We start from the raw sequence: 23,005 nt of genomic DNA on the forward strand, positions 1-23,005 counted from the left end.
CCCACCTAGACGGGGAGAGTGAGTGTGTGTGTGTGTGTGTGTGGCGGGGGGATGCCATCCAGGCTGGGTTACACTAAGTCTGTTACAGGTGGGTGTTCTATTTTTCCTGTCGCATTACCAGTTCACATTGGTGACTTTCTGTTAATATATAGTGTCCGTATTGTAATGCAGATGAAAGTGATTGGCGTTTAATCTATTATTCTTTTAAATCCCTGAAGGTCCATTTGTCAAAGTCTCCCTGATGCTGGCCGGTCGGCAAATGAAAAAAACCAAGACCTCTGTAGCAAGAAACACCCTACTTCCGGTCTATAACGAGGCGTTCGTCTTTGATGTCCCAATCGATCGCCTAAGTGACGTCAGCTTGCTAGTGCGCGTGCTCGACTCATACCACGGAGATGGGAGGCGGCCTCAGACCCGAACCATTGGCAAGACAATTGTAGGACCTGATGCCCAGACAAGCATTGGTTTGCATCACTGGAACTGTATGATGACAACTCCCAGGAAACCCATTGCTCAGTGGCATCCACTGGTAAAGTCGTGACTGACGATCAAGAATATCATCAGAAAATTTACCAGTAACGCTTCTGTGACTAAATGTTCTTTTCAGTCCCAATACCTCTGGTTTTTTTGTTACCTCGGTAAACTGGACGCGAACGAGGTCAAATGTTATTTAAATACAATATGATAGCGCTCGAGGTTCGATTGCTCTTGTTGTATATATACCACTGAACATTTTGAAAATCAAGTTAAATACAATTTCAGACCTGACCAGAAGGGTCAAATTAATGGTTCAACAAATTTCTGAAAAATGAATGTAATTTATTGGGGTATTTTTTGAACTTTTTTTTTTTAACTGTTTATATTCTAATATATATACTTGCATATCCAGCGTAATGTTTGGGTTTTATAAAATATTTTGCTATAGCCAAAGTTTTTGAACGACATAAACGGTAAATTTGATGAGTTACTGCTTTTAATTAAATGAATTCAGTTGGAGTTTTTCGGGGAACGGTTTGTAAGGTATCGAAATATTTGCTATTTGAAACAACTTCTTTGATGTACCATGTGATAATTTGGAGAAGAAAGTTTGGTCCAAGGACCGCATCTTATCGGTTATGTGGTCGAGTAACTGAGAGATTGGGAAAATAGACCAAACAACGAAATTTATTGCCTGGTTGTTAGTTTAGTTATTTATGTATTTATATGATTTACAACTGTATTTACACGTTGGTTTAGCACTCCGAAACAAATCTTTTGCAAACTGCGCTCTGCAGTATCCTGATCAGCGGTCTTTACAATCAAGAATCTAAAACCCGGAAGAGATGGTTACATCGTTCAATGGGTTACGATTTTTTTCTGTTCTTGTTGACAGAAAGCAAAATAAGAAGAAAATCTCGTTTAAGTTTGTAAACGTTTTTTGCCAGTAGTTAGTCAACAATTTGAATTTGTATGCGAATTTTGTATGTAATAAAGAACTTTCGATGTGAACCGTTTAATCTAGTAATACTTTGTACATTGAAGCTATCGCTCGCGATGAAAACCTCAAACTCCGGCGTGGCCTAATTGTTAAATAAGACACCCTTCAAGACGACTGAATAATCCCGTTTCTTTCCTCGTTTAAACACACCTGAAATCTTGGTAGGTTTTGGACTGCAATCCTTTTTAGTGTCTGCTAAAAAAACTAGACTCCTCATCCGAGATTTCTTAGAGTAGTGGTCAAACACGGCTGTACCTCCGGTCATCCACTTGACTTTCGCTCAAAGAAACCTCGGGCTCGTGTTAGCGGTCGCTATATATTATTACTATCGTAACTTTTCTATTTTAAAATAAATTATGAACAGACAATTTAACATAACTATGATGTCCCCAAAATCTCTCTAATGTCACGAGCTATGACCAAAGTCATCTTCCTCAACTGAATATTTTCCCGACTATGCTGAAGGTGGTCAGTTGACAATGGACCTTTAAGCCTAGGATCCCAGACAAAAGTAGTTCGAACATTTAAGCTGGATCACATATTCCCCTCATCAATGTTGGAAAATGTCGCGTTTTTTTTAACTAAAAGGGAAAAGAAAACCAATTTTCTACATTGTATGTAGGGGGAGGGGAACAACTTGCTTGGTGTCCCAATATTTTGTCCGGGATTGTAGCTTACAACACTGAGTGTGAAGAACACCAGTAAAGAGGTTACTCTAAAAATATCATCTCAGGTGATTGAAAGACAGTTATAAGTCGTACACTTGCTTTGACGGCTGAATATTCAAATACATGTCGAGAGACATTTTTCAGCCATTTTAAAACTCTTAGTTCGGCTTTCGATTGCAGTTATGACTTCCTGTTCCGAAGGCATGTGTGGCATTCAGTGCCTTTGCAATACTCTTCCTGTTCTGATAGCAGCGGGTCTCGGCTGCACGTGATAATATGCTTGCTGCATGAGTTTATCTTCCAGTATTGCAAAAAAACGTTAATCCAATTGTAGTGCCAACCATAGAAAGTTCTGTCCCATTATTCTTCGGTTGATTTCCTGCAGAGCGCTGGGAAATCTAGACAGCAGTTCTGGTGGAACCGTGCTTTTGCCTGCTTGCTGCTTTGTTGATGTCGATGACAGACCTGCCCGCAAGCGAGGCATTTTTTTGTTTCTTTTTCTTCTGTTTGGCGTTCTTGTCACTGCTGATCGTTGTTTCTCGGGTTTGAAACTCAGCTTTCGTGAATCTGTTCCTGAAATTTGATTCTTGAGAAAAAAAAATACTTGTTAGCAACTTTGTTCTTAGCTTTTTAACCATCTTCAGTCTAAATTGTCTGTGGTCTTCTGTTAGTTCAGTGTTCACAACACTGAGAACTAAGAGATAAATAACTTCCGTGTCCAGTTTCGAGGAAAATCTCACAGGTGCTTAAAACCAGGGTCGCTAGTTTCGAATTTCTGTCAACAGGAAGTTTTAACTATCTTAGGTTGACGGCTTCTTCAGACGATCGTAGAAGGGAAGAGCAAGACTACGATAGGAACTTGTGCGACTTGTGTCCCTTCCACGATACACGAATTTTATTTCAATACAAATTTAAGGTAGTTATACATTAAGCTTATGTCTCCGAGCAAAATATACAACACAAGGTACTCTTACCAAAACTATAATGAATTTTATCTTATGACTAATTCCGACTTTGTCAGACACTAAGATTGTCTAGGCTATGGATCTCATTCTTAAACTCATACAACTGGGCAGGTTCGCAAATTGTTTGAAAGAGAATTCTACCTAGTTTTGCTCATAAATAACTGAACGAGTCGAGGTACGAGACCATGAGTAGTAGTAGTTCGTGGCTTGAGAAGAGATAAGATGTGGCTTCCACGAAAGTTATAATTTGCAAGGCGGAGGTTAACATGTTAAAACGTGACTTCTACACACTGAGTAAAATCAGCATAGTCTGGGAAGCACTGTACATGTTTTGCAGTTCTAAGAGCTCATTGTCTCTTATATAGGTAGAGAAAATAATTACCTTCCTTTCTTGAAGCGGCCGCGTCCGCTCGCGGATTTCCCGTAATTCTTTCTTCTCTCTTCTATTTTCCAGACGAGAATAAAGCTTTGCACGGTATTCTATTAAAACGAAGACGATAATTCATTAGAACAGTTCACTTGTTTCACATTTTGATTCCTGTGGACATCACATGAAGTAAACACTATTTAAATGTACCTGAAAAACGTTTTCCACCAATGTATCGGTTGGCATCTTCGAGCACATGGCCACACACGCATGATCTTGATGATTCTGTAATCTGCGAATGAGATAATTTGATAGTTATGCTCATGCCTGAGACTTTCATAATTTGAGATTATCGGCCACTGTAGTTCACTGGCACTCGACGGACACTATGTATATCTCCGACACTCGGCCTCAGTGATAAGGTACACATGATCTATTTCCTGTAATGCTGATTTTCTGGTTAAATAACATTTGACCTGGAAAGCCCGATTCTTCGCAAACGGAAATTGACTGAAGCAGTTTCTAGCGAATAGTTTTATAATTTTACCCGCTTCAATAATCTTTAAATTTCAAAAGAAAAGTTTCCTCAGAAAGAAAGGGATATTGCTGAGATAGACCAAATCTTTTACTCGAGATCGTACAAGATTCAAGGATCTGCAATCTGACTGACATTTGAAACGATAGCAGACCCCTTCCGCATAGTTCTCAGAAATGCCTTTGATCGCATTGATGTCACACACCAGTGTCCGTAATTTCCGCACGGAAAGTTTGAAGATTTGCATGCATTCGTAATTACTTTTATTGCACAGCGAACCAAACGATCTAATTCTAATACTTTGATGAAATGGATAAACTCAGTTGTCGTTATGAAAACAGCAGAGTGTGATTCAGCTCGGAAATGTCTCATCACCACTGCATCAGCTGCATCGATCGATCTTGCGAACTGAACTGCAATTTCTGCGGCAGTGTTTAATCGAAGCAATACGCCGGACGCTTCATACAAAGCAGGTCGCAGCCGTGCGAGCGAATTTAAAATTTCAAAACATTATGTAACTGGAATAAATTTGTAATGGACGGCCGGAAACAAGTCGTAATAATCATTTACTGCAGCTCTCGAGCAGCTTTCGGGTAGCTCGTTCTTATGGTTACCTACCAGTATATTGCAGGCAAGACACTGTCGAAGCACCATTATGACTCCGCTTTTTTTCGTCTTCTTCAGCTGCAGTGTTCGTTTTAAGCCTCCTTTGCTTGGCAACGTTGACACTCCTCTGTGACAGTGTTTGCACCTTTATAGCTGTGGCCAGCCACGTGTGACGTCAGTTTCAAAAATAGCAAGAGCCACTTGACAACCGTGACGTATCAAGATCGGCATTATGACGAAACAAATCTATATTCATCACACTCTCTCGAGTCTTCTCTTGCAGTAAACATTCAAGGCATTTAATTCTGTCACGGTTGTCGCAATATTCATCGCATTCAGCAAAATTAAAGCTGAAACACACTAAAACGAAAACAGGCTGTGTTTGTGATCCATTTTGAGAAAGGTATACTTAATTAGTCACGGGAACACAAAAATAACAACAGATTACGGATTGAATATCACAACGTTGAGCTGGTCCTATTAGCGGTATCTTTTATAATCCTCTTACGACACTGACTAAAACGGCAATTGAATACTTTTATTGTATAATACTGTACAAGTTAACAGGTTTTTAAGGACGGTACAATTCTCTTCAGTTCCGATTAATGATGTGCATTTAACAGTGACAACGATAAAGCAACTAGTCTTACGTATTTAAACTCTGTTCGCCATTCCGTGTCAGCAAACAGACATTGAGAAGATAGGCATGTATCATGGAAAAGAAGACAGTTTGCACCTGTTATTTCCCGAAAACCTGAAACAACAGGCGAAAAAAACCAGTTGGCGGCCTTGCAGACTCAGAAGTCGGACCGAGCTAGTTAGAATGCAACCAGTCCGGCATAGCAACAGCCCGGTATGCAAGACAATAACATCAACAAACAAGCAGAGAGCAAATATTGTAAGTGTGTGAGCAAGAGATTATTGAGCATGAAGAAAATACACGTGGCAAAAGCTGGATTGTCTCCCTATATAATTTGAAAACGTATAAATATATTAGCTCTGGCACCTTCTGTCGTAAGTTTCACCACATTTAAACCTATTTCGATGTCTCAAGCCAGGTTTAGCTAAGTTTGTTGCTAGCACTGCGTTTAAAATAACCGTGACGACAGAGAATGACAGAGCTCTTAAGCTTGCTAGAGTGGGCATACGTGTTTTGTGGCAACGTGTACTGGAGAAATTCATTGTCATTCCAGACACACGTTATAATAGTCATTGCTAGTCTGTACTAGATAAAATGATAAATAAAAAATAATAATAAATCATTTTATTAAGTGTCGAAGTGTTTAGCACTAGTGAACTGAAACAAGCACACAAATATTTTAAATTGAACAGAAACTTGTTAAAAATCTCAACTGGTGGGAGGCTGACCAGTTAGCTACGGTTACAAAATGCGGAGGAGTTGAATCTGGGACCACCAAACACAAATTCATCTAGTGGCAGGGAGGAGAAGTTGAACTCGGGACCTCCGGATCACAAATGCAGCGCTCTTGACCATTACGCAACGCTGAGGATCATTAAAGTCTAAAATAATCGCTACGGTCAGCTCCTGCTACGGTTCGACTGGCGAGACAACCGAAAATTCACTGACATGTTTTCTACAATTGCTTTTTCTCTTCCTGAGTATATTGAGCAGCGAATTTGATTTTCAAACCTTTCATAGTTTATTCCTCGCCGGTCCTAAAATCACCTGCAAATAATCCAATCCATTCTTCCTGCGCTGATGAAGGCTATTTAAAAATAAACTACTTACGAATCTGATGGAACGTGCTTTAACACTAAAGGGATGCTATGGATTTCTGATATTAGAAATAACTTAAATCGGGGAAAGAACCTAACCCGACCACACGGGAATATACTTATAGATTTCCGGTTTCAGATGAAAATAACTTAATAATTTATGAAGTCTTTTATGACGTTTCCATTGATAAATGGTCACGGTTCACAGATTCTGCTGAATAACGTTGCGGTATTCCTTTACTGTGCAAAATTTGGAGTTTCCATTTGTCACCTCCTCTAGACGGTGCATTCAGGAAGATGCCTCCTGCTGATACCAACCCGAAACTATACCAATTTAAATGTAGACTCTCTCGAATTGGTTATCCAGTTCCATTTCGTGGATTTCTTGTCACGGCATCTAGCGGCTCTGAGCCTTTCCTACTCTAATTGTAAACCTAACCACATGAAGTTCTGTCCCATTATTCTTCGGTTTATTTCCTGGAGTGCGCTGGGAAATCTTGACAGCACTTCTGGTGGAACTGTTACACTTTTGACAATTGCACGATGTGGTTTCAGTGTACACGATGACTTCCGTGTGTTTTTTCTATTTGATGTTTTTTTCACCACCGTTCCTCGCTTGACCGGCTTAAAGTTGGTGCGCTCTGATACTACTTGCATTTGGTCCTGAAGAAATTAGACGAGTAACAAACAAAGATTATTTCTGTGTTAAGTTTACGCGCTTCCTTTGCTTCTGTTAAGGAGATCTAGTAATAAGCAACAGTTGTGTACGAATATAAGGTTGATACCCGAATTGTCTGGAAACAGAGCCATATGACAACCCAATAAAGCATAACCGAAATCTAATTTCTCGCTAACATACTTTGATAGATTAGCGACAAATGAACAACTGTGTCAAAAAAAGGGGCAATTTAAAGCTGTACGGAGAGTTTATGTCTTAGCGATAAATGGCTTCCGCCGGTATTAGAAATATTTACCTCGGGTTCTTCATGTGTCTTTTGCCGTTTTGCTCTCGGTGGATTATATTTTCGTTCCTCTCTCTTCTTCTTTTGGGTTTCCAGACGAGAATACAACATGGCGCGATATTCTAGTGAAAAAAACGCCTAGTGAGGTCAGGCCGGCCAAACTAACGCGTTTTCGCTTGAAAACGCATAGTATTCAATGCGTTTCGCCCATCGTCCACACTAAAACGCTCCGTGAAGCTTTGATGAAAATGACGACCTTCGAAAATGCTTTCAAAAGTGGATTGCTTTGAAAACGCATTGTTTCTAGTGTGGACAGGCGAAAACGAAGACTTTTGAAAACGCTGCGTTTTCCTGCGTTCTAGTGTGGACGATAGGCAAAACGCATCGTAAAGTCTGCACAGTTTTCGAAAGAAAACGCATTAGTGTGGACAGGTGAAATCAAAACGAAAACGCTAGTGTGGGCGAAAATATTTTGCTTCGTTTTGGTTGAGACGAAAACGGATACTTATAAAAAACGCATCAGTGGGACACGGGGCCAAGTGGGGTTTACCAGCGGACGTGTTTTGCGGTTTGCGGTGTGTAGTAAATTTTTTTTTTTTTTGAAATGTTATTAAAATACGTTTTTCACAGTAAATTCCGATCCACTATTTCAGTCAAAGCAAAAAAGAGAAACGGTGTGATGTAGAAAAAAAATTCTGTGCTTCATTACAGAACCATAAATTTGATCCCTAAAAACCTAAAAAAATGTTTCAGGTAATAGATTTGTAGATCAAATTTTAGCGAGACTGTCTTTTTGACTTCATACTGATCATAATACACTACATTTTTTGGCGGAAGTTGATTAAAACGATTTCACCGGCAAATTTTGGGTAAGAAAATCTTAAAGGGTGACTGTATCTAACCACCACATCAAGAGTACTGCTCAAATTTGATCAGGAAAATCTGTTGTTTGAATTACGATATTATTGTATTTACCCTGAATTTCGTGCCATGTTTTTCGTTCCGTTTTAAAGATAGTCCACGATTTTTCTGAGAACAGGCATAAAAATATTTATCTCAAGCGGGGGAGAGGAAAATAAGCGTTTTATAACTATATAATAAAATTTGAATACCTGAAAATCGTTTCCCGGCAATACACCGAGTCGCATCTTCGAGGACGTGACCACACGCACACGACCTTGACAATTCTGCTATCTGTAGATTGAATCATTCGCCAAACAGGTTAATCCTCCAATTAGTTTTTATAGTTATTTTCGATAGAGACTGGCCTCCCTACAAGAGGAAGGTAATCCAAAACTATAAAAAAGTGCTGAGTTTAAAAAGGTAAGGATAAAACACCGAAGAATTAAGAAGGAACGGTGAATTCTAACTGAAAGATACGTCACCGACCTAATCGCTAGTTATATGCGCGGAATTCATTTCTTTTTTGGAAGATTTCTCTTTTTGGGAGAAGACCCCAGAATAATAGACTGCAATTGTATAAGAACGTCTAAGAGTATAACAAGTCAAAAACTGAACAACGATCGATATTGGTTAAGACTGGAAATGATTGACACAGATTACAACGACGACCGACGGACTCGGAAATCTTTAAGTTAAATAAGCCCTTCGTGACGTGTGGGTTATTACACTTGACAATTAAAGTTTGACTTCCACAGAGCACAAAATTCTTATTTTTTTTTATAAATGAAGTTAGTTGAAATAAACAATAAATGAAATACGTTTAAGCTATCCTGGTTGTCTCAGCATAGTTTTTGATTCTAGGAAGTTGGTTTCGCATAATAAAGGCCGCTTTAAAATGAATAAAAACGTTTTGATCGCCACTTCTATGGTATGATCCTGAGCTCTTTCGCTCGTATTTTAGATGTAGATCTTCAATGAATCATAAGGCTTTAATCCTGTAAATGCCTTTTGACAGCCTCTTGAAAAGAAACAAAATACACTCAGATTTGTTGTTCATAAATGAACACGAAAGCCGTGAACGGCAGAATGTCTTATACTACAGACGATGTGCCTTCCAATTTCCTTTGGGAAACTGATACGTAAGTATGTAGTTTTACATTCTATTATGTCCAGCGAAACAAAATTGACGCGGATGTACCTTCAGTTCAGCGAAATGGCAAGTTAATGCGACAAATTCCGTATTCATCATGGAAAGTAGTTCAAAGTCTGATCGAGATTGACCAAAACTGGTTTCACTTACCAACAAATTACAGGCGAGACACTGTTGAAGTACCATGACTCAGACTGAAGTTTATTTCGTGTCCAGTTCACTAATTATAACGAAGTTTTCCTCTCGACTTCTTTGCTTGATGTTGATGTTGGTTTATTTCGATGTTGCCTGCGTCAATTTATATTGAAACGGTAACGCAGTGTGACGTCAATCCCAAAATAGGCATCCGCCGGATAGCCCCATTGTGATGCACCCAATCGCAAAAAGACGAATATGTTTAGCAGATTGCTAATACCTGCGTTTTGATGAAAGGAGCTAAGGCAAAACAAAACGAAAAAGAAGACAGAAAATATATCTATATACGGCGAGACAGAATTATTTTTAAAGGTTTCCAGGGATCCTATTATTGAGAGTTTGGAGGGCTTCGGTCAAACTGCAACAAAGCGGAGTGTGGTAGGTTATATATTTCATATCGCGTTTCAACAACAGCGGTTGAGTTTTTCCGCTATAGTGAACAGTAAACACATTTCTGGTGCATGATCAGTTTTAAAACAAGCTTTATTTCCATTAGTTTTTCGCTGAGCGAAGTTTTATTTCAGCACATTTTATTTTGGTGCTTGTTTGCATGCATGCCATTTGGTGTGGATGTCTAAGCCGCACGGAGGTGAAGTAAATTGTTATGTATTATGCATTGAAATTTATGCAGATTTTAGACTTCGGGGGACTGAAACTCGGCTTTAGAAAACATCACAATGGCAAAACGAAACATGCTCGTCGGGCAGTTTACAAACAGGAAACGCATGCTATGACGACGGGGGAAAAGGGGGAAAGAGGCTTCCATGAACAAGAAATGGAGCTAAGTTTTAGTTTTCAGGTTTTTCGGAGAAAATGACTTAATTTGGCCGATTAATTGTCAAATTGATAACAAAACTAGGAAAATTGATCTACATCTAAGATAGAAAAATCAACTTTCTGCGTCATTTGTTGTAGTTTCTAACAAAGCTGAATGAATAATAATGTCAGTTTTGACTTAAAATGTGTAAACAACTGAGTTGAGTGTCTTCCAAAGGATGCAGGAAGTTGAATATTCTGAAACTGTAATATTTATATAGTATTATTGACATTATTGGCCGTATATAATTACAGTGTGACAGTAAATAATTTTAAAGGGAATAAATGTGGCAAAATATCATTTATATCAAAGTCAAAAGTGTTGATTAATTCAATTCTATTGCTCAGTCATAACTCTTCGTAAATCTGACAAACCTGATAATACCAAGGAAACGTTCCATTGCGTTTCTCGCTTCCTGTAGTTAAGTTTCAACAAAGAGTCTACAATTTCCTGTTTCGAGACAGATGCTATTTTGGGCTTTCAACTCTTACTGTCCAATGACAAAATAGCGAGGGATATCCTCAAAATGTTAGCCCGTTCTATCGTCATCTCCTCAGAGACGGCTTTGGGTGAACAGAGAAATCCTCAGACTATCTTTCAAGACGATCCTCGTTGATTAATTACAAGCTACGAATTATGACTTTTGCAGGATTCGCTTGCATTTGAGTATCCCTCTAGTCCAATCATGATAACAAGAACCACATAAAGTTCTGTTCCATTATTCTTAAGTTTATTTCCTGGAGCGCTCTGGGAAATCTTGATAACAGTTCAGATGGAACTTCAACGCTTTTGTTGCCTTGTTGCTGCACTGTCGAGGTGGAAGACAGGTTTTTCTGCAAAGGGGCAAATCTCCTTCGTCTTCTTCTGTTTTTGTGGTTTGGCTGTCGTATAGGCTTCAAACTTGTACTCGTGCTGTTTTTGTCTGTTGATTGGTTCTATAAACGAAAAAATATTTGGTTTTTCGTTTGACTAATTTACAATTTTGCACAAGATGAACGAAGAAAACGATTGCCTAGCTACTAATGGGCCTGGTGTTACAGTGAGGTGTAACATATCCAAGCATATCACTATCACTCTCTTCTTTCTATTTATCTTACCCTTTAATACAAATGTATAGCTGGTCATAGTTCTGTTCAGTCCTCGTGTCCCAGTACATAAGAAGCGATACAAAATACATACAAAGCATTCCAACTAAATAATGATGCGTAAACTAATGAAATACAATGGTTAATCCCTTGTTCAATTGCGCACAAGGGTGGAGCCATATTTTACGTTTACTTGCTCTTCCGGTCTGTAAATAGAATTACGTACATCATTGATCTCACCTTGCGTTCTTGAAATGATTCTGGCAGCCTGTTTTTCCTACTTCCGTTTTCCCTCACTTTCCTCGTTATTCTTTTATTTTCCAATCGAGAATACATCTTCGCGCGGTATTCTGATGGAAACGAAAGAATGTCGTAAATGAATGGTTATAAATAGAAGAAAATGGGTGTGGCGAATTAAGCTACCTCAGTTATGAGGTTGTTTTGGGGGTGAAGTTGATATGCCAACAAATCTAACTGAGCCTATCCAAAAATCCCTAGGAGAATAGCTACCCAAATACAACGAATAAATGGACCAGACAGTTGTAAGAATCTAGCAACCAGAAAGGAGAAGTAAATTTAGAAACAAATTTATCTCAGGCTTTTATGATTTTATGATATTGTTTATGATTGGTTAACTTTGAAAACTTGATATGACTGTATTTCAAGTTTTGTATATTTGGGTAAATTAATGTTATCCTGAGTCAGTGATTTAGGGACAGGAGACGATTTTCAAGGATTTAGACAATGTCAAATCAACCTCACTTGAACTCAGGAACACTGAAAACTCTCATAACAACCATTTTGATCACTTTCCAAGCACTTCCGCTGATCCTGTACGTGAGGTCCAAAGCAACGTTAGATCAAGTCGCTGAGATTATTAGATTATTTATTTCCGTCATCTTCCTGTTTGAATTCAGTGCCATTACATGCTACAGAAATATCAGTAACAACTTGATCACTACTGCTTGGTAAGTAACCACTACTAAGGTCCAATAGTTTAGGCCGAAAGATGTAACTGACACCAAAAATTAAAAATTTCTTCGACCGTGCGATCCTCCTCGGATCCTTTTTTGCTATCTACCCGACTAGTAATAGCAACATCGTCTATAAGACAGCTGATGTTGACCATTGCCTGTGAGTCTACCGTTGAGAAGCACTTTACCTGTAAAGCGTTTTCCACGAACAAAACGGCGTGTATCGTCGAGCACGTGACCACATACGCAGGACTTTAACGGTGTAGTCATCTGGAATTCGGGGCGATAACATGTTTGTTAGCTGAAGCAATGTCAGCTAAATCTGGAAATAGCTAGGGGTTTTTTGTTCAAAAAGAACGATTTTATATTCGTGAGAGCGAGTAAGTACATTGCTTCAAATAGCTCACATAGAAATATCCTGAACGCACATCAATTAGACTCTGCAAACTGATATTACCATACTACTTGTAAATCAGTGTATTTGAGTTTTATTTTGGAGAACCGTCTAAAATTACAAACGCCATTATTAGATACTACTCATCTATGCTTGGTTTTAGAGATACTAAGGTTTTCAATCTTCTTTATTGGATTGAAGTTAGAACACTGAACTTGGAAAGAGAAGAAACTGAACCAAACTCAATGAGGCGCTGACCTGGTTTCACATTCACTCCCTTAAACGTTATCACAACGCTTCACTATTCTATCGTTGCTAATAGATAAAATGTTGGCTGTTGACCACAGCTGAATAAATCTTGATAAAATGCGATAAAGAAACGACAGCTGAAGACGTTCCCAATCATTAGTCAAAAAAGTGACTGAGCTTCAAGTCCAGAGGCAATGAACAGTGAGCGTTGGTATCTCATGATTGCACATTTGGAATGTAAAGACCGAGTTAAATGAAGATCAAAGCAATATGAACCCAACACTCAAGCCTTTTAAAGATCTGCTTAGTACGTTAAACGAAATATTAGTACAGCGTTTGTACTTACCAAAGTGTTACATGCAAGGCATTGCTGATGTGGTATCATGTCTCAGCTGGTTTCCTTGCCACCTCAGAAACTGGTATTTCGATGTCAGTCACGATTTCCTACTATTTATATCATTCAAGGGTTTCAGAGGAATGCAATATGCACGATCGCGGCAGGCGTTGGCGGTGTGACATCACGCTTAAATAAAACAATAAGCATCTTCACCATGACGAGGAATGTTATGTTAACAATCAAGAAATGATGGCAGCGGAGTGCTTGACATTCCAAGATATGTGAGATCGAAACTTTGTGGAATGGGAAGGTCAGACTCAGCATTGTGGTCAAGAAAGATTAGGATTTTTCCACGCTGAATTGAACACACGTGCGTGTCAGTATGTAGATTGGAAACGAAAGGACCTTTAGACAAAGTAAGACAACCACAAATGTTATGGTATAGTTGGCTAGTTTTATGAAAGAATTTTGTAATATTGTTACACTTTGGCAGATGCTGTCATTGTGCTCAGTTCTTTGAGGTGCTGGACTTGTTTAATTATCAGCTCACAGCTCACAGCTGATCTTTCGACTCCACTAGAATTCTACTAAGCAGCTAGGTTACATTAAGGACTTAGAACGTACATGCGCAAGGTTTTCACGAACTACTTCGGCCGCTGAAGTAAATCACTGATGGCAAAAGAGTCGAATCAGTTGTCAAACATCCTTTGAGCAGCACTATAGGTTTGCCAGTTTATCGACTATCATTATAGCCCAAGTACTGTATTGCGGTCAGCCGAGTTACGTGGCAATAAACGTTAGTTACGTTGTCTTAATAGAATAATTATAAATTAATTAGAGAGGTTTTACGTTTCTTCTAAAACTCAAAGAAAAACATGATCCCGAGAGATTTCAATAGTCTGCTCTGGAAGCCGGGGTTCGTTTCAATCTAGAATAGGATAGTTCAACTTGTTTCAGTTTAGGTCGGTTTAACACGAATTTCCCGGCAATTACGTTTGCTTTCCAAAAGTTATTTTACCTTTTCTTTTGTACTGATTCATAGCCAGACAGGCAGACGAGGTAGAGAAAATTGTCAAGTATAGGCCAAGGTTAAAAAATATTGACCAGAAGAACTAAATTAGACTAGTATAAAAGACATGTCTGCTGACCAGAAATGTGAAATAATATTGGAGCTATCCATAAACCCCTATCGTTACTAAACGCCTGAGGGGTTTTTCGTGAAAATATAATGAGGCACCTGGTGCGATATGGAAAAAAAACTGATTATTACTGTAGGAAGGGAAATTTTAACAAGTTTAAAAGTGTTACCATTTGGCAAAAGATCTTATCTTTTGGTCATAAGAATTCTAGCAATCTCCAATTCTAGCTCTTTTGTTTAATTTCTGTTGTTGCGCTCACTTGGTTTCATGGCGGTGACAGCAACTAGAGCTACCAGGGCAACAAAATATCTAGTCTAGATGTGAGTGTGAGATGGACGTTAAAACTGACTAAATTTCATAGCTTCATGTTCGGTTTGAAGTAACAAAGTTTGAAAAGAAATTATTGCCAAAGAAAATGCCTTGCTTGGTTGGCCCTTATTTAACGGACACGTATCATGTGCCATATTATTTCGCGCAGTTGACCTATCTGCATTTGAATTTTCATTGACATGTTTTTTAAGGGATTGTGCTAAATCCGTGCGTTGTTTTCAGTACAGTGACGTCATATGTTGTGTTACTGCCTGATCCACGCAAAGACAGACTCGGGTCAAACCACGGCCGACTTGAAACACCAACGACACGTTGAACTTTCACGAAACTACACGGTGGTTTCGAACGCAGTCGAGTTGGGAACATTCTTGCCATGTCTGTTCAACAGTGTTTAGCTTGCAACGCAGTGGTGAGTAGAGCGTGTCTTGAAAATCGTTTTATACTGTTTAACATGTACAATTTTCCACTGTCGACTGATTTTAAATACATGTGCTTCTGCTTGTCTGTCGAAAACTGCCAACTTGACGGCGCCTTACAATTTTGCTCTTCGCGGAAACTTACGGACATCGCATCCAATTTTTTATTCACTTCATTTGATTTTACAACAAAACAACAAATTGCATTCATTATACAGGTACATCATGTGCTGCGCGTAACAAATTTGTCGTTTGCTGGCAAGATATTGATTCTGCCACTGAGATTACAGGGTTAACAAGCACGGATTCATGAATATTGGGCAATGTAATTTATGCTGTTTTTACGGATTAAACGCGCCGAAATTGTAGAAGCAAAGACGCGTGCTAGAAAGTGAAGCGGACAGCTGTCGCGCGTGGACTCCGAGTCTATATTTAGTCTAAAAGTTGGCCGCGCTTAAGAGAGGTTATGACTTAAGTGATGTCGGAAGAAGATACTCCAATAAAGTTACGATTCGTGGCTGTTTGTCGAAGCTGAAGGTTCTGATATCTTGTTTAGTTTATCCTTCAAATATCTTCGATGGTTACGTCATACTTTTACTGCAAAAGTGAATGAACATCAAGGGAATTACATCCTTAATTACTAAAGGCAAGCTTGAGTTGCTCTTCATCTGAGAAACTGAATGAGTTAAGATAAGAAATGAATCAGTTTTTTCGCCTTCCTACCTAAGTATCCAAGAAACCGAATGCTAATTTGTTTAGCCCGAGACAAGATCTTAGTTATTGTGGTTTATTCTTAGAAATCGTGAAGATTCTTCTGTCCGTTTCCTCATTTCATTAGAACATCATGCCTGGACCTTCAGTGTTTAGTGCTCGCAGTTCAATTAACGTGATCAGTAACTATGATAGCGGTTGTACCTTGGTTCCAGGCCGAAGAAAACATTATTCCAGTTGACTTCACTCCGAAATCACTGACTTGTCAAATAAACTAGGGCGAATTATCCAAAGTCCTCAAGAATAAAGACTGGAAAACAAAACTGAAGCGCGTGCTTGTAGGCGAGGGACTGCGAGCGAGAATTGGTTCGGAATTTAACACACTTGCGACTGAAGAAATTGATGGATAGTAAGCCGTTGATTGCACTTCAAGATGAACTATCTGCTTCCATAGCACGTCCTTAAAGACGAACTAACGCCCCGTCCACACTACATGAGAGAAATTGAGAACGAAGCTTTATTTCCACGGTTAGGCCTACCGTTCACACTAAACTGTCACGAAAACGAATCTTTTCGAAAAGGCTCTTCAAACCGGAGAAGATGAAAACGCGGGCTGTACGTTTTAGTGTGAACGGAAACATTTTGAAAATGGAGCTTTTCGAAAACGAGGACTTCACGATAATCACGGGATTTCCCTGCTCGAGTTTCCTCCCGCACAAATCCAAAATGACCAGTGATTACTGCGTTTTGAAATTTCTCCGGCATAGTGTGAACGGAACACCCTCGATGCGTAAAAACGCCGTTTTCAGATTTCTCCGGCGTAGCATGGACGGGGCCTAGGAGACGAACTTGTCTACACCGGATAATTTCCCTCCTTGAGCAAAGAAGAGCATCAGACAGAAAAACTATGCCCCCGTATGGTTATGCGTGTCAGAATAAAAAAGTTGGACAGTACATGGATGATTCGTCAAGACTAACTATCTGATTTTGTACATTTTGAACGACGAACTGAAGGTTTAGTACTTTCGATAGCTGATCCCGTTTTGACATAAGACGCATCTTGATATAACAGCAGACGCAAAATCTGCCTGTACGGATTATGCCACTTAGAGTTAGGATTAGACGGATTATGCCCCTCAAGTATAAAAACGGTCATTTTTTTATACTGATTGTCTGTCACGGTACTCGTATTATACTCATATTGTACTCATGGTACTCATATTGAGAAATATTGATAGGTCTAAGGGCTATTAACAAGATAATAAAAAGGAAAAGTGGTAGAATCTGTCTTGCGCCCCGGCTTTATACTGAAACGCATTATGAGAGGCACTAAAAAAAAACCCTTGTCCAAGTTCGTTCACACGGATCAGCTTATGCGCCAGTGAGGACGGCCGCGACAAAAGCATAAGTATAAGAATATCAAAACCTTGAAGTTTTTCTTATGCTTACATGTTGGCATAAGCATAAGCATGGGTGAAAGACTTGAGCCAATGAGCCAACATTTTATGCTCATACCAACCATGTCCTCACTGAACACAATACCGATATCAGCATATGCATAAGATGAACACTTATTATGTTTATGCTTGTGTCGCAAGTGAGGACCGGGCTTAATCATTTTTAAGTCTCTCCGCCACGAGGAGTTTTTAATTTCGTCAAATTACTGTGCCTTTCAATAACATGCGGACTCTAAAATTCAGAGCTCAACCGACAAATGCGTTTTTCGCTACCGTCAATCAAATGTTCGGCAGCTCCTCCCAGCTTCCGACTACTGTCGGGCACTGTTTCGTTGTCTGAACTGTGCTCAACGATTTCATTACCGCGCGCTCGGCAGTAGTCGGAAGCTGGGAGGAGCCGCCAAACATTTGATTGACGGTCGCGAAAAACGCATTTGTCAGTTGAGCTTTGAATTTTAGAGTCCGCATGTTATTGAAAGGCGCAGTAATTATTTCAGACGTGACCCAGGAGGTCATCGCGGTAAAAATCCATTAGAGAAGCTGGTTAATTAGAACAAATCTCGTGGTACTGTGTCTAATTAACCTAATTTTCACACACCCCATTAGCTACAGTTTAAAAGTGCAAAGAGCTTTTAAATCAATGAAGAAAACTCATACAAACCCTCGTCTCCCGGCGGAAAATTGGAGTAAGCGCTTAGCCCGTATAGTTTGGATGCTTGCGTTTTGTGTTTTCACTCCAGTCTCTCCTCCACCAACCAACAGGTTCCCAGATCAAGCAAGTCATGTCAGTGTGGTCACGTGTTCGAAGACGTCAGACAAATTGCAGGGAAGAGATTTTCAGGTAAACATCGGGTGCCTACCACTTGTCAGAATAAATCTGTTGGGATGACCGGTTAATAATGGTAAGGAATTATCCAAAATCAGCAAACCAACCGAACGAGATGGCGCTAATACCATTTGCAATTCGATTTCTCGGCGTTATTGCCTTCGACTGATTAGAGATTGGAAACTGGAAAATGTTCGAAATGGTAAGGAAATTTGCACCGTTCCGATCCGAACGGAAATAGAGGACCACCTCTGGAGGTAGTCTACAATTTCCGAACGGTTTTCCCGGAAAATTTCAACTGCTCCATTTGACTTTCAACCGAAATTTCCGAATTTTTTTGGCTAAATAGTAAGGATTCCATCATCTCTTGCATGATAAATGTCCTAGTCCAGCTGGAATTACGTTAATACATAATTTTAGGGCTTATTCCTTTTTTTTATTCCTTTTTTTATTCCTTTTTTTAGAATATCGCGCCGAGTTGTACTGGCGACTGGAAAGCAAACGAATGAAAGCCTTGTCAAAGGAAAATACGCCATTTGTAAACGAGGTGACGCCTACGGACCAAAACAATAACGTGCGGGACGAGGACAACAAAGGATCGAATAAGGAGGTAAATTTAGATAACTCGAGAGAAAAGAAACTATTTTGTCTATATATTTTTGTAAATACTACTTTTCGTGATTCATGCTGGGTACGGTTGGCGCGGTGGACTTGTAGTTAGTTTCACCTGGGTGGTCTCCGGATGGAAAATTGCAGCTTAAATCCCGGCAAGTTAGTGTTGTGTACCTCGGCACAGACACTTTACTCTTACCCTTCTCTCTTTACCCGGGAGACTCCAGAGCATCAATGTGTACCGGCACACCGATGGAGAAACCTGACAAACGCTAGGGAAGAGCTGAGCAACCCATCCAAGGAAAGTTTAAGCTGAGCGACCGACCGCCGTCTGATTACGTGACTGACTGACTGACTGACTGACTGACTGACTGACTGACTGACTGACTGACTGACTGATTGACTGGCTGGCTGGCTGGCTGACTGGCTGGCTGGCTGGCTGGCTGGCTGGCTGGTTGGCTGGCGGGCTGGCGGGCTGGCGGGCTGGCGGGCTGGCGGGCTGGCGGGCTGGCGGGCTGGCGGGCTGGCGGGCTGGCGGGCTGGCGGGCTGGCGGGCTGGCGGGCTGGCGGGCTGGCGGGCTGGCGGGCTGGCGGGCTGGCGGGCTGGCGGGCTGGCGGGCTGGCGGGCTGGCGGGCTGGCGGGCTGGCGGGCTGGCGGGCTGGCGGGCTGGCGGGCTGGCGGGCTGGCGGGCTGGCGGGCTGGCGGGCTGGCGGGCTGGTGGGCTAGCTGGCTGGCGCCGGGGCTGGCTGGCGGGCGGGCGGGCGTGTGGGCGGGCGGGACGGACGGACGGACTGCTTGCTACATACATACATAATCTTTATTTCAATACGGTTAAAACTACAAATATATCCAATTCCTAATATCTAATATAATTAGAATAACTAAATAAGAAAGCTGCTTTCCGCGAATGCCGTGCTTTATACATCTCTTTTGAGTAGGCATTTAAACTGCCTCAGGCACTCTGCTTTTCTTAAGACACATGGAAGACTCTTCCAAAGAATGGCGCCACTATGGCTAAAGCTATTTTTATAATAGTTTGTTCGCGGCAATGGAACATTTAGTTTATTCTCAGAGTCCCTAAGACTATCGCCGATATATATGGACTACAGCAACTTATAAATGAACCAGCCAGAATAACTCCGACGTCTGCAACTTTAATTGATGTAATCTACACTAATTGTCCAGATAAAGTTGTGTGTTCGGGGGTCCGTCATGTCAGTATTAGCGACCATAGCATAGGTTTTGCTTATCGAAAATTATACATCAATGGAATGTCTGGTGGGCACATGCTATACACAATACAAATTTTATTGTCAACTCCCCATGGGGGCTTTTCAGAGACGATGATAAAGATAATTTTAAAAAAAATCACAGATTAGCGATAAACAATTATTGAAAAACTATTTACATGTAAAATTTATGACATTAAAAATTGATTTAAGAGGATGGCTTTTATTTTACGTTTAAAATGATAAGAGATTCACTTGATTTTAAATGGGGTTTCAAAGCATTCCACAAAGTTACAGTTCTGTAATACAAAGATCTCTGTCCCGACTTCGTTTTAAAAAGCGGTATATTAAGTAAGCTGGGTAGATGATCTGGTTGTCCGACCGCTAATGTTCTCTCTGGATATAAAATTTGAACTGAGGTGGTTTGGTACTTGACCTGTCATAGATTTAAATGCCAAGATGGCGTCTCTTAGATACAGGTGGAACTTAACTGGTATCCATCTCAGGTTTTTCAGGGCTGGCGTTACGTGATCAAACTTCCTCGTCCCGGAAACTATGCGAGCAGCGAAGTTCTGTACTCCATGATGTACTCCTTGATGTAGTTGTACTCCTTGTACCTATAGGAACTTTCGAAAATTCTATCGAATAAATTTTCGAAACGATATTGCGTCTCAATGTCGGGATCAGATATACACTTCAACTAATCCCAATGAAATGTGGCTACAATGGAAATGCTCGTTTCTATCTACTGTAATAAGCATGCTCCATTGGGAACAATACGTGTTCGGACGCGTGGGCCCCCATGGATTACATTTGAGCCTAAGAAACGAATGCATGATCGAGATATTCTAAAAATTAAAGCAAGTAAATCTAATGATCCAAGAGACTGGACACTTTTTAAAAACCAACGCAATATAGTAAATAAGGAAATCAGATTAGCCAAGGAAGCCTATTATCAAAATAGTTTTAGCGTGTACACGGGCGTTTCTCGAAAAACCTGCTTGCTTGCCTTATTGACTGATTGATTACCGATTTACAGGTTGTGAAGGAGCCATCTGCTCGCGGGTTAACAGAAGTCTCAAGGAAAAGGATGTTTCAGCCCAGAGTCAAAGGCCTGTATTCTGCAAGTAAAGGAGACCGTAAGTCGTCTACAATGACGTACTCTTACGTACAACCCAGCAATGATAAAGCAGTCTCACCTGAAGAACTGCGCAGGCTCTCTAAAGCTCTGGAAGAAATCAACAGAAAGATTCACTCACAGAATCTGGTGTGGAAAACCTTACTTTAAAAAGTTGGTGAATTTTGACAACAAGCCGTGATATGGGCTAGCTGTTGGAGATGCTTGTTGGTAGTTGTTGCTGATCTGTGTTTGAAATCATTTGTTGTGAACAACTATCAGTTTATTCTGTCTCTTTTCGAGTTCCGTGAGGGATCATTCCGGTTAAGACGGTGTCCTTACTGATGAAATGAACGTAAATGGAGCGGTATCTCTGAAACCGCTGTTGACAAGAATCATGGCATGGCGATTGTTTAAAACACCTGTTGAAGTTCATCGCTACAAATAAAACCACTGGATAATTTGTTTTCTCGTTCACGACATAGTATCTGACTAGAAATCGACTCTCCCTTAAGTTTTCCCCCACGAAGTTGTGAAACGAAGTGAATGATGCGTACTACCGCTGACCTGTGTCCAGTGGGTCCCCGAGGAAATATATATAGACGACCAGCTGGCAAGATTGCGTTCATTGCCTGATTTCAAGCCGAAAAGGACTAGGTACGAGTCTGTAAATTATGAGATAAGCAACTATTGATCCACATAGTCAGAAAGAGCACCCCGAGATTCACAAAATCCCCGAGTTTGGTATTAATCAGGCTAGTTTTGACTGAGATACAGCCATTTAAAAACGTCAAAATTAACAAAGAAATGTTTGGTCATTCGGACACAGCGACCGGACGGCCATACATTTCTTTGTAAATTTTGACGTTTTCAAATGACTGTGTCTTGCCTACTATTGGGTCTATTTACAACAAACTTGGGGATTTTGTAAAGCTTGGTCTGCACTTTATGACTATGTGGGTCAATAATTGCTAATCCCCTGATTTAAGAATCGTACCCAGTCCTTTTCGGTTTGAAATCAGGCAATACCCAGAACTTTCCTCGCGCTGCGCAACGTGATCTCGCTCCAGACGCCCTCGGTTAGATCGCCTATTTTTCCAACCGGATAAACTGGGTACGAGTCAGACGTTACGTTATCAAACGTCCTTAGTGATCCAGAAAACGTCACAGATGGGCCATGACAGCGAAGCTTAGTGAAGCTGAACCATGTACGTGTCGTACAAATGCTATAAGGAGTTGAACGATTGATGAAAGAAATTAAGAAAAAAATATCAAAAACGTACGAATGGAGGTCAAAAAAAAAAAATAACCACGTTGTATATTATGAGTTTTTGTTTTTTCAACACGTATTGCATATTGAATGAATATTGCTTGTGATCTGTTTGCCACGACTATGTTGAAGTCCCTTGAAACCGTTTTGCCGTTAGAACTGTGTGCTCAAGTTGTTATCCAACCTCGTTCCCAGGGTCTCTCTTCTGCCCACCCCCTCTCCGGCATCCTCTCCAGCCCCTCTCCAGGGGGGAGGAAAGAAGAGAATGAGGGGAATGAGGTTGAATGTTATTACCTGGGGAAAAATATCTTTAAACAACGCGGTGGCAACCTAGACTTGCCACAAGTCGACTTTTGCTTAATCCATCGCTTATTCATCTCCCTCGCTCGAAGCGAGAGGGTAATCTCGAGCGACGTGAATTATTGAAAAGGACTTTTAGAAAGTCCATGGCAACCGGGCATGAGAGGCCAAGACCA

The 23,005-nt window shown here is 40.4% G+C and overlaps 5 protein-coding genes across 9 annotated transcripts in view; 2 read left to right on the top strand and 3 right to left on the bottom strand.

Annotated features, from left to right (window-relative positions):
* LOC110052829 (synaptotagmin-6-like) overlaps positions 1-1,488 on the top strand; it is a 25,946-nt gene extending 24,458 nt beyond the window's left edge. For all 3 annotated transcript variants that reach the window (XM_020759018.2, XM_020759017.2, XM_020759015.2), the window contains one exon: positions 219-1,488. In XM_020759018.2, the coding sequence (XP_020614677.2) occupies positions 219-541 (323 nt within the window). In that variant the 3' untranslated portion in view covers positions 542-1,488. The remainder of the gene's footprint in view (positions 1-218) is intronic.
* LOC149118710 (uncharacterized) lies at positions 1,147-4,798 on the bottom strand. 2 transcript variants are annotated; one of them, XM_089271502.1, is made up of 4 exons: positions 4,631-4,798; positions 3,688-3,769; positions 3,493-3,590; positions 1,147-2,731 (listed from the first exon to the last, which is right to left on the bottom strand). In XM_089271502.1, exons 1-4 carry the CDS (start codon positions 4,664-4,666, stop codon positions 2,465-2,467), a joined length of 483 nt encoding a protein of 160 aa, XP_089127628.1. In that variant the 5' UTR covers positions 4,667-4,798; the 3' UTR covers positions 1,147-2,464. The 2 variants fall into 2 exon arrangements, with proteins under 2 accessions (XP_089127628.1, XP_089127626.1); XM_089271500.1 differs by lacking the exon at positions 4,631-4,798 and having other exon boundaries at positions 3,688-4,130.
* A 343-nt stretch (positions 4,799-5,141) lies between these two features.
* LOC110052835 (uncharacterized) lies at positions 5,142-9,722 on the bottom strand. Its single transcript, XM_020759027.2, has 4 exons — positions 9,521-9,722; positions 8,430-8,511; positions 7,330-7,439; positions 5,142-7,018 (listed from the first exon to the last, which is right to left on the bottom strand). The coding sequence occupies exons 1-4, from the start codon at positions 9,554-9,556 to the stop codon at positions 6,773-6,775; spliced, it is 474 nt and encodes a 157-aa protein (XP_020614686.2). The 5' UTR covers positions 9,557-9,722; the 3' UTR covers positions 5,142-6,772.
* A 9-nt stretch (positions 9,723-9,731) lies between these two features.
* Positions 9,732-21,725, top strand: LOC110052834 (uncharacterized). Of its 2 annotated transcripts, none has more exons than XM_020759024.2 (5): positions 9,732-9,943; positions 15,118-15,299; positions 18,237-18,315; positions 18,765-18,910; positions 21,182-21,725. In XM_020759024.2, the coding sequence occupies exons 2-5, from the start codon at positions 15,264-15,266 to the stop codon at positions 21,428-21,430; spliced, it is 510 nt and encodes a 169-aa protein (XP_020614683.1). In that variant the 5' UTR covers positions 9,732-9,943; positions 15,118-15,263; the 3' UTR covers positions 21,431-21,725. The 2 variants fall into 2 exon arrangements, with proteins under 2 accessions (XP_020614683.1, XP_020614682.1); XM_020759023.2 differs by lacking the exon at positions 9,732-9,943 and adding an exon at positions 13,724-13,837.
* Positions 10,030-13,649, bottom strand: LOC110052836 (uncharacterized). The gene is made up of 4 exons (XM_089271521.1): positions 13,431-13,649; positions 12,630-12,711; positions 11,708-11,817; positions 10,030-11,317 (listed from the first exon to the last, which is right to left on the bottom strand). Exons 1-4 carry the CDS (start codon positions 13,467-13,469, stop codon positions 11,066-11,068), a joined length of 483 nt encoding a protein of 160 aa, XP_089127647.1. The 5' UTR covers positions 13,470-13,649; the 3' UTR covers positions 10,030-11,065.
* Positions 21,726-23,005: the final 1,280 nt, after the last annotated feature.

The sequence above is a fragment of the Orbicella faveolata genome, unplaced genomic scaffold (assembly GCF_042242905.1).
Source record: "Orbicella faveolata isolate gen_17 unplaced genomic scaffold, um_ofav_v1 contig_1, whole genome shotgun sequence".
NCBI lineage: Eukaryota > Metazoa > Cnidaria > Anthozoa > Scleractinia > Merulinidae > Orbicella > Orbicella faveolata.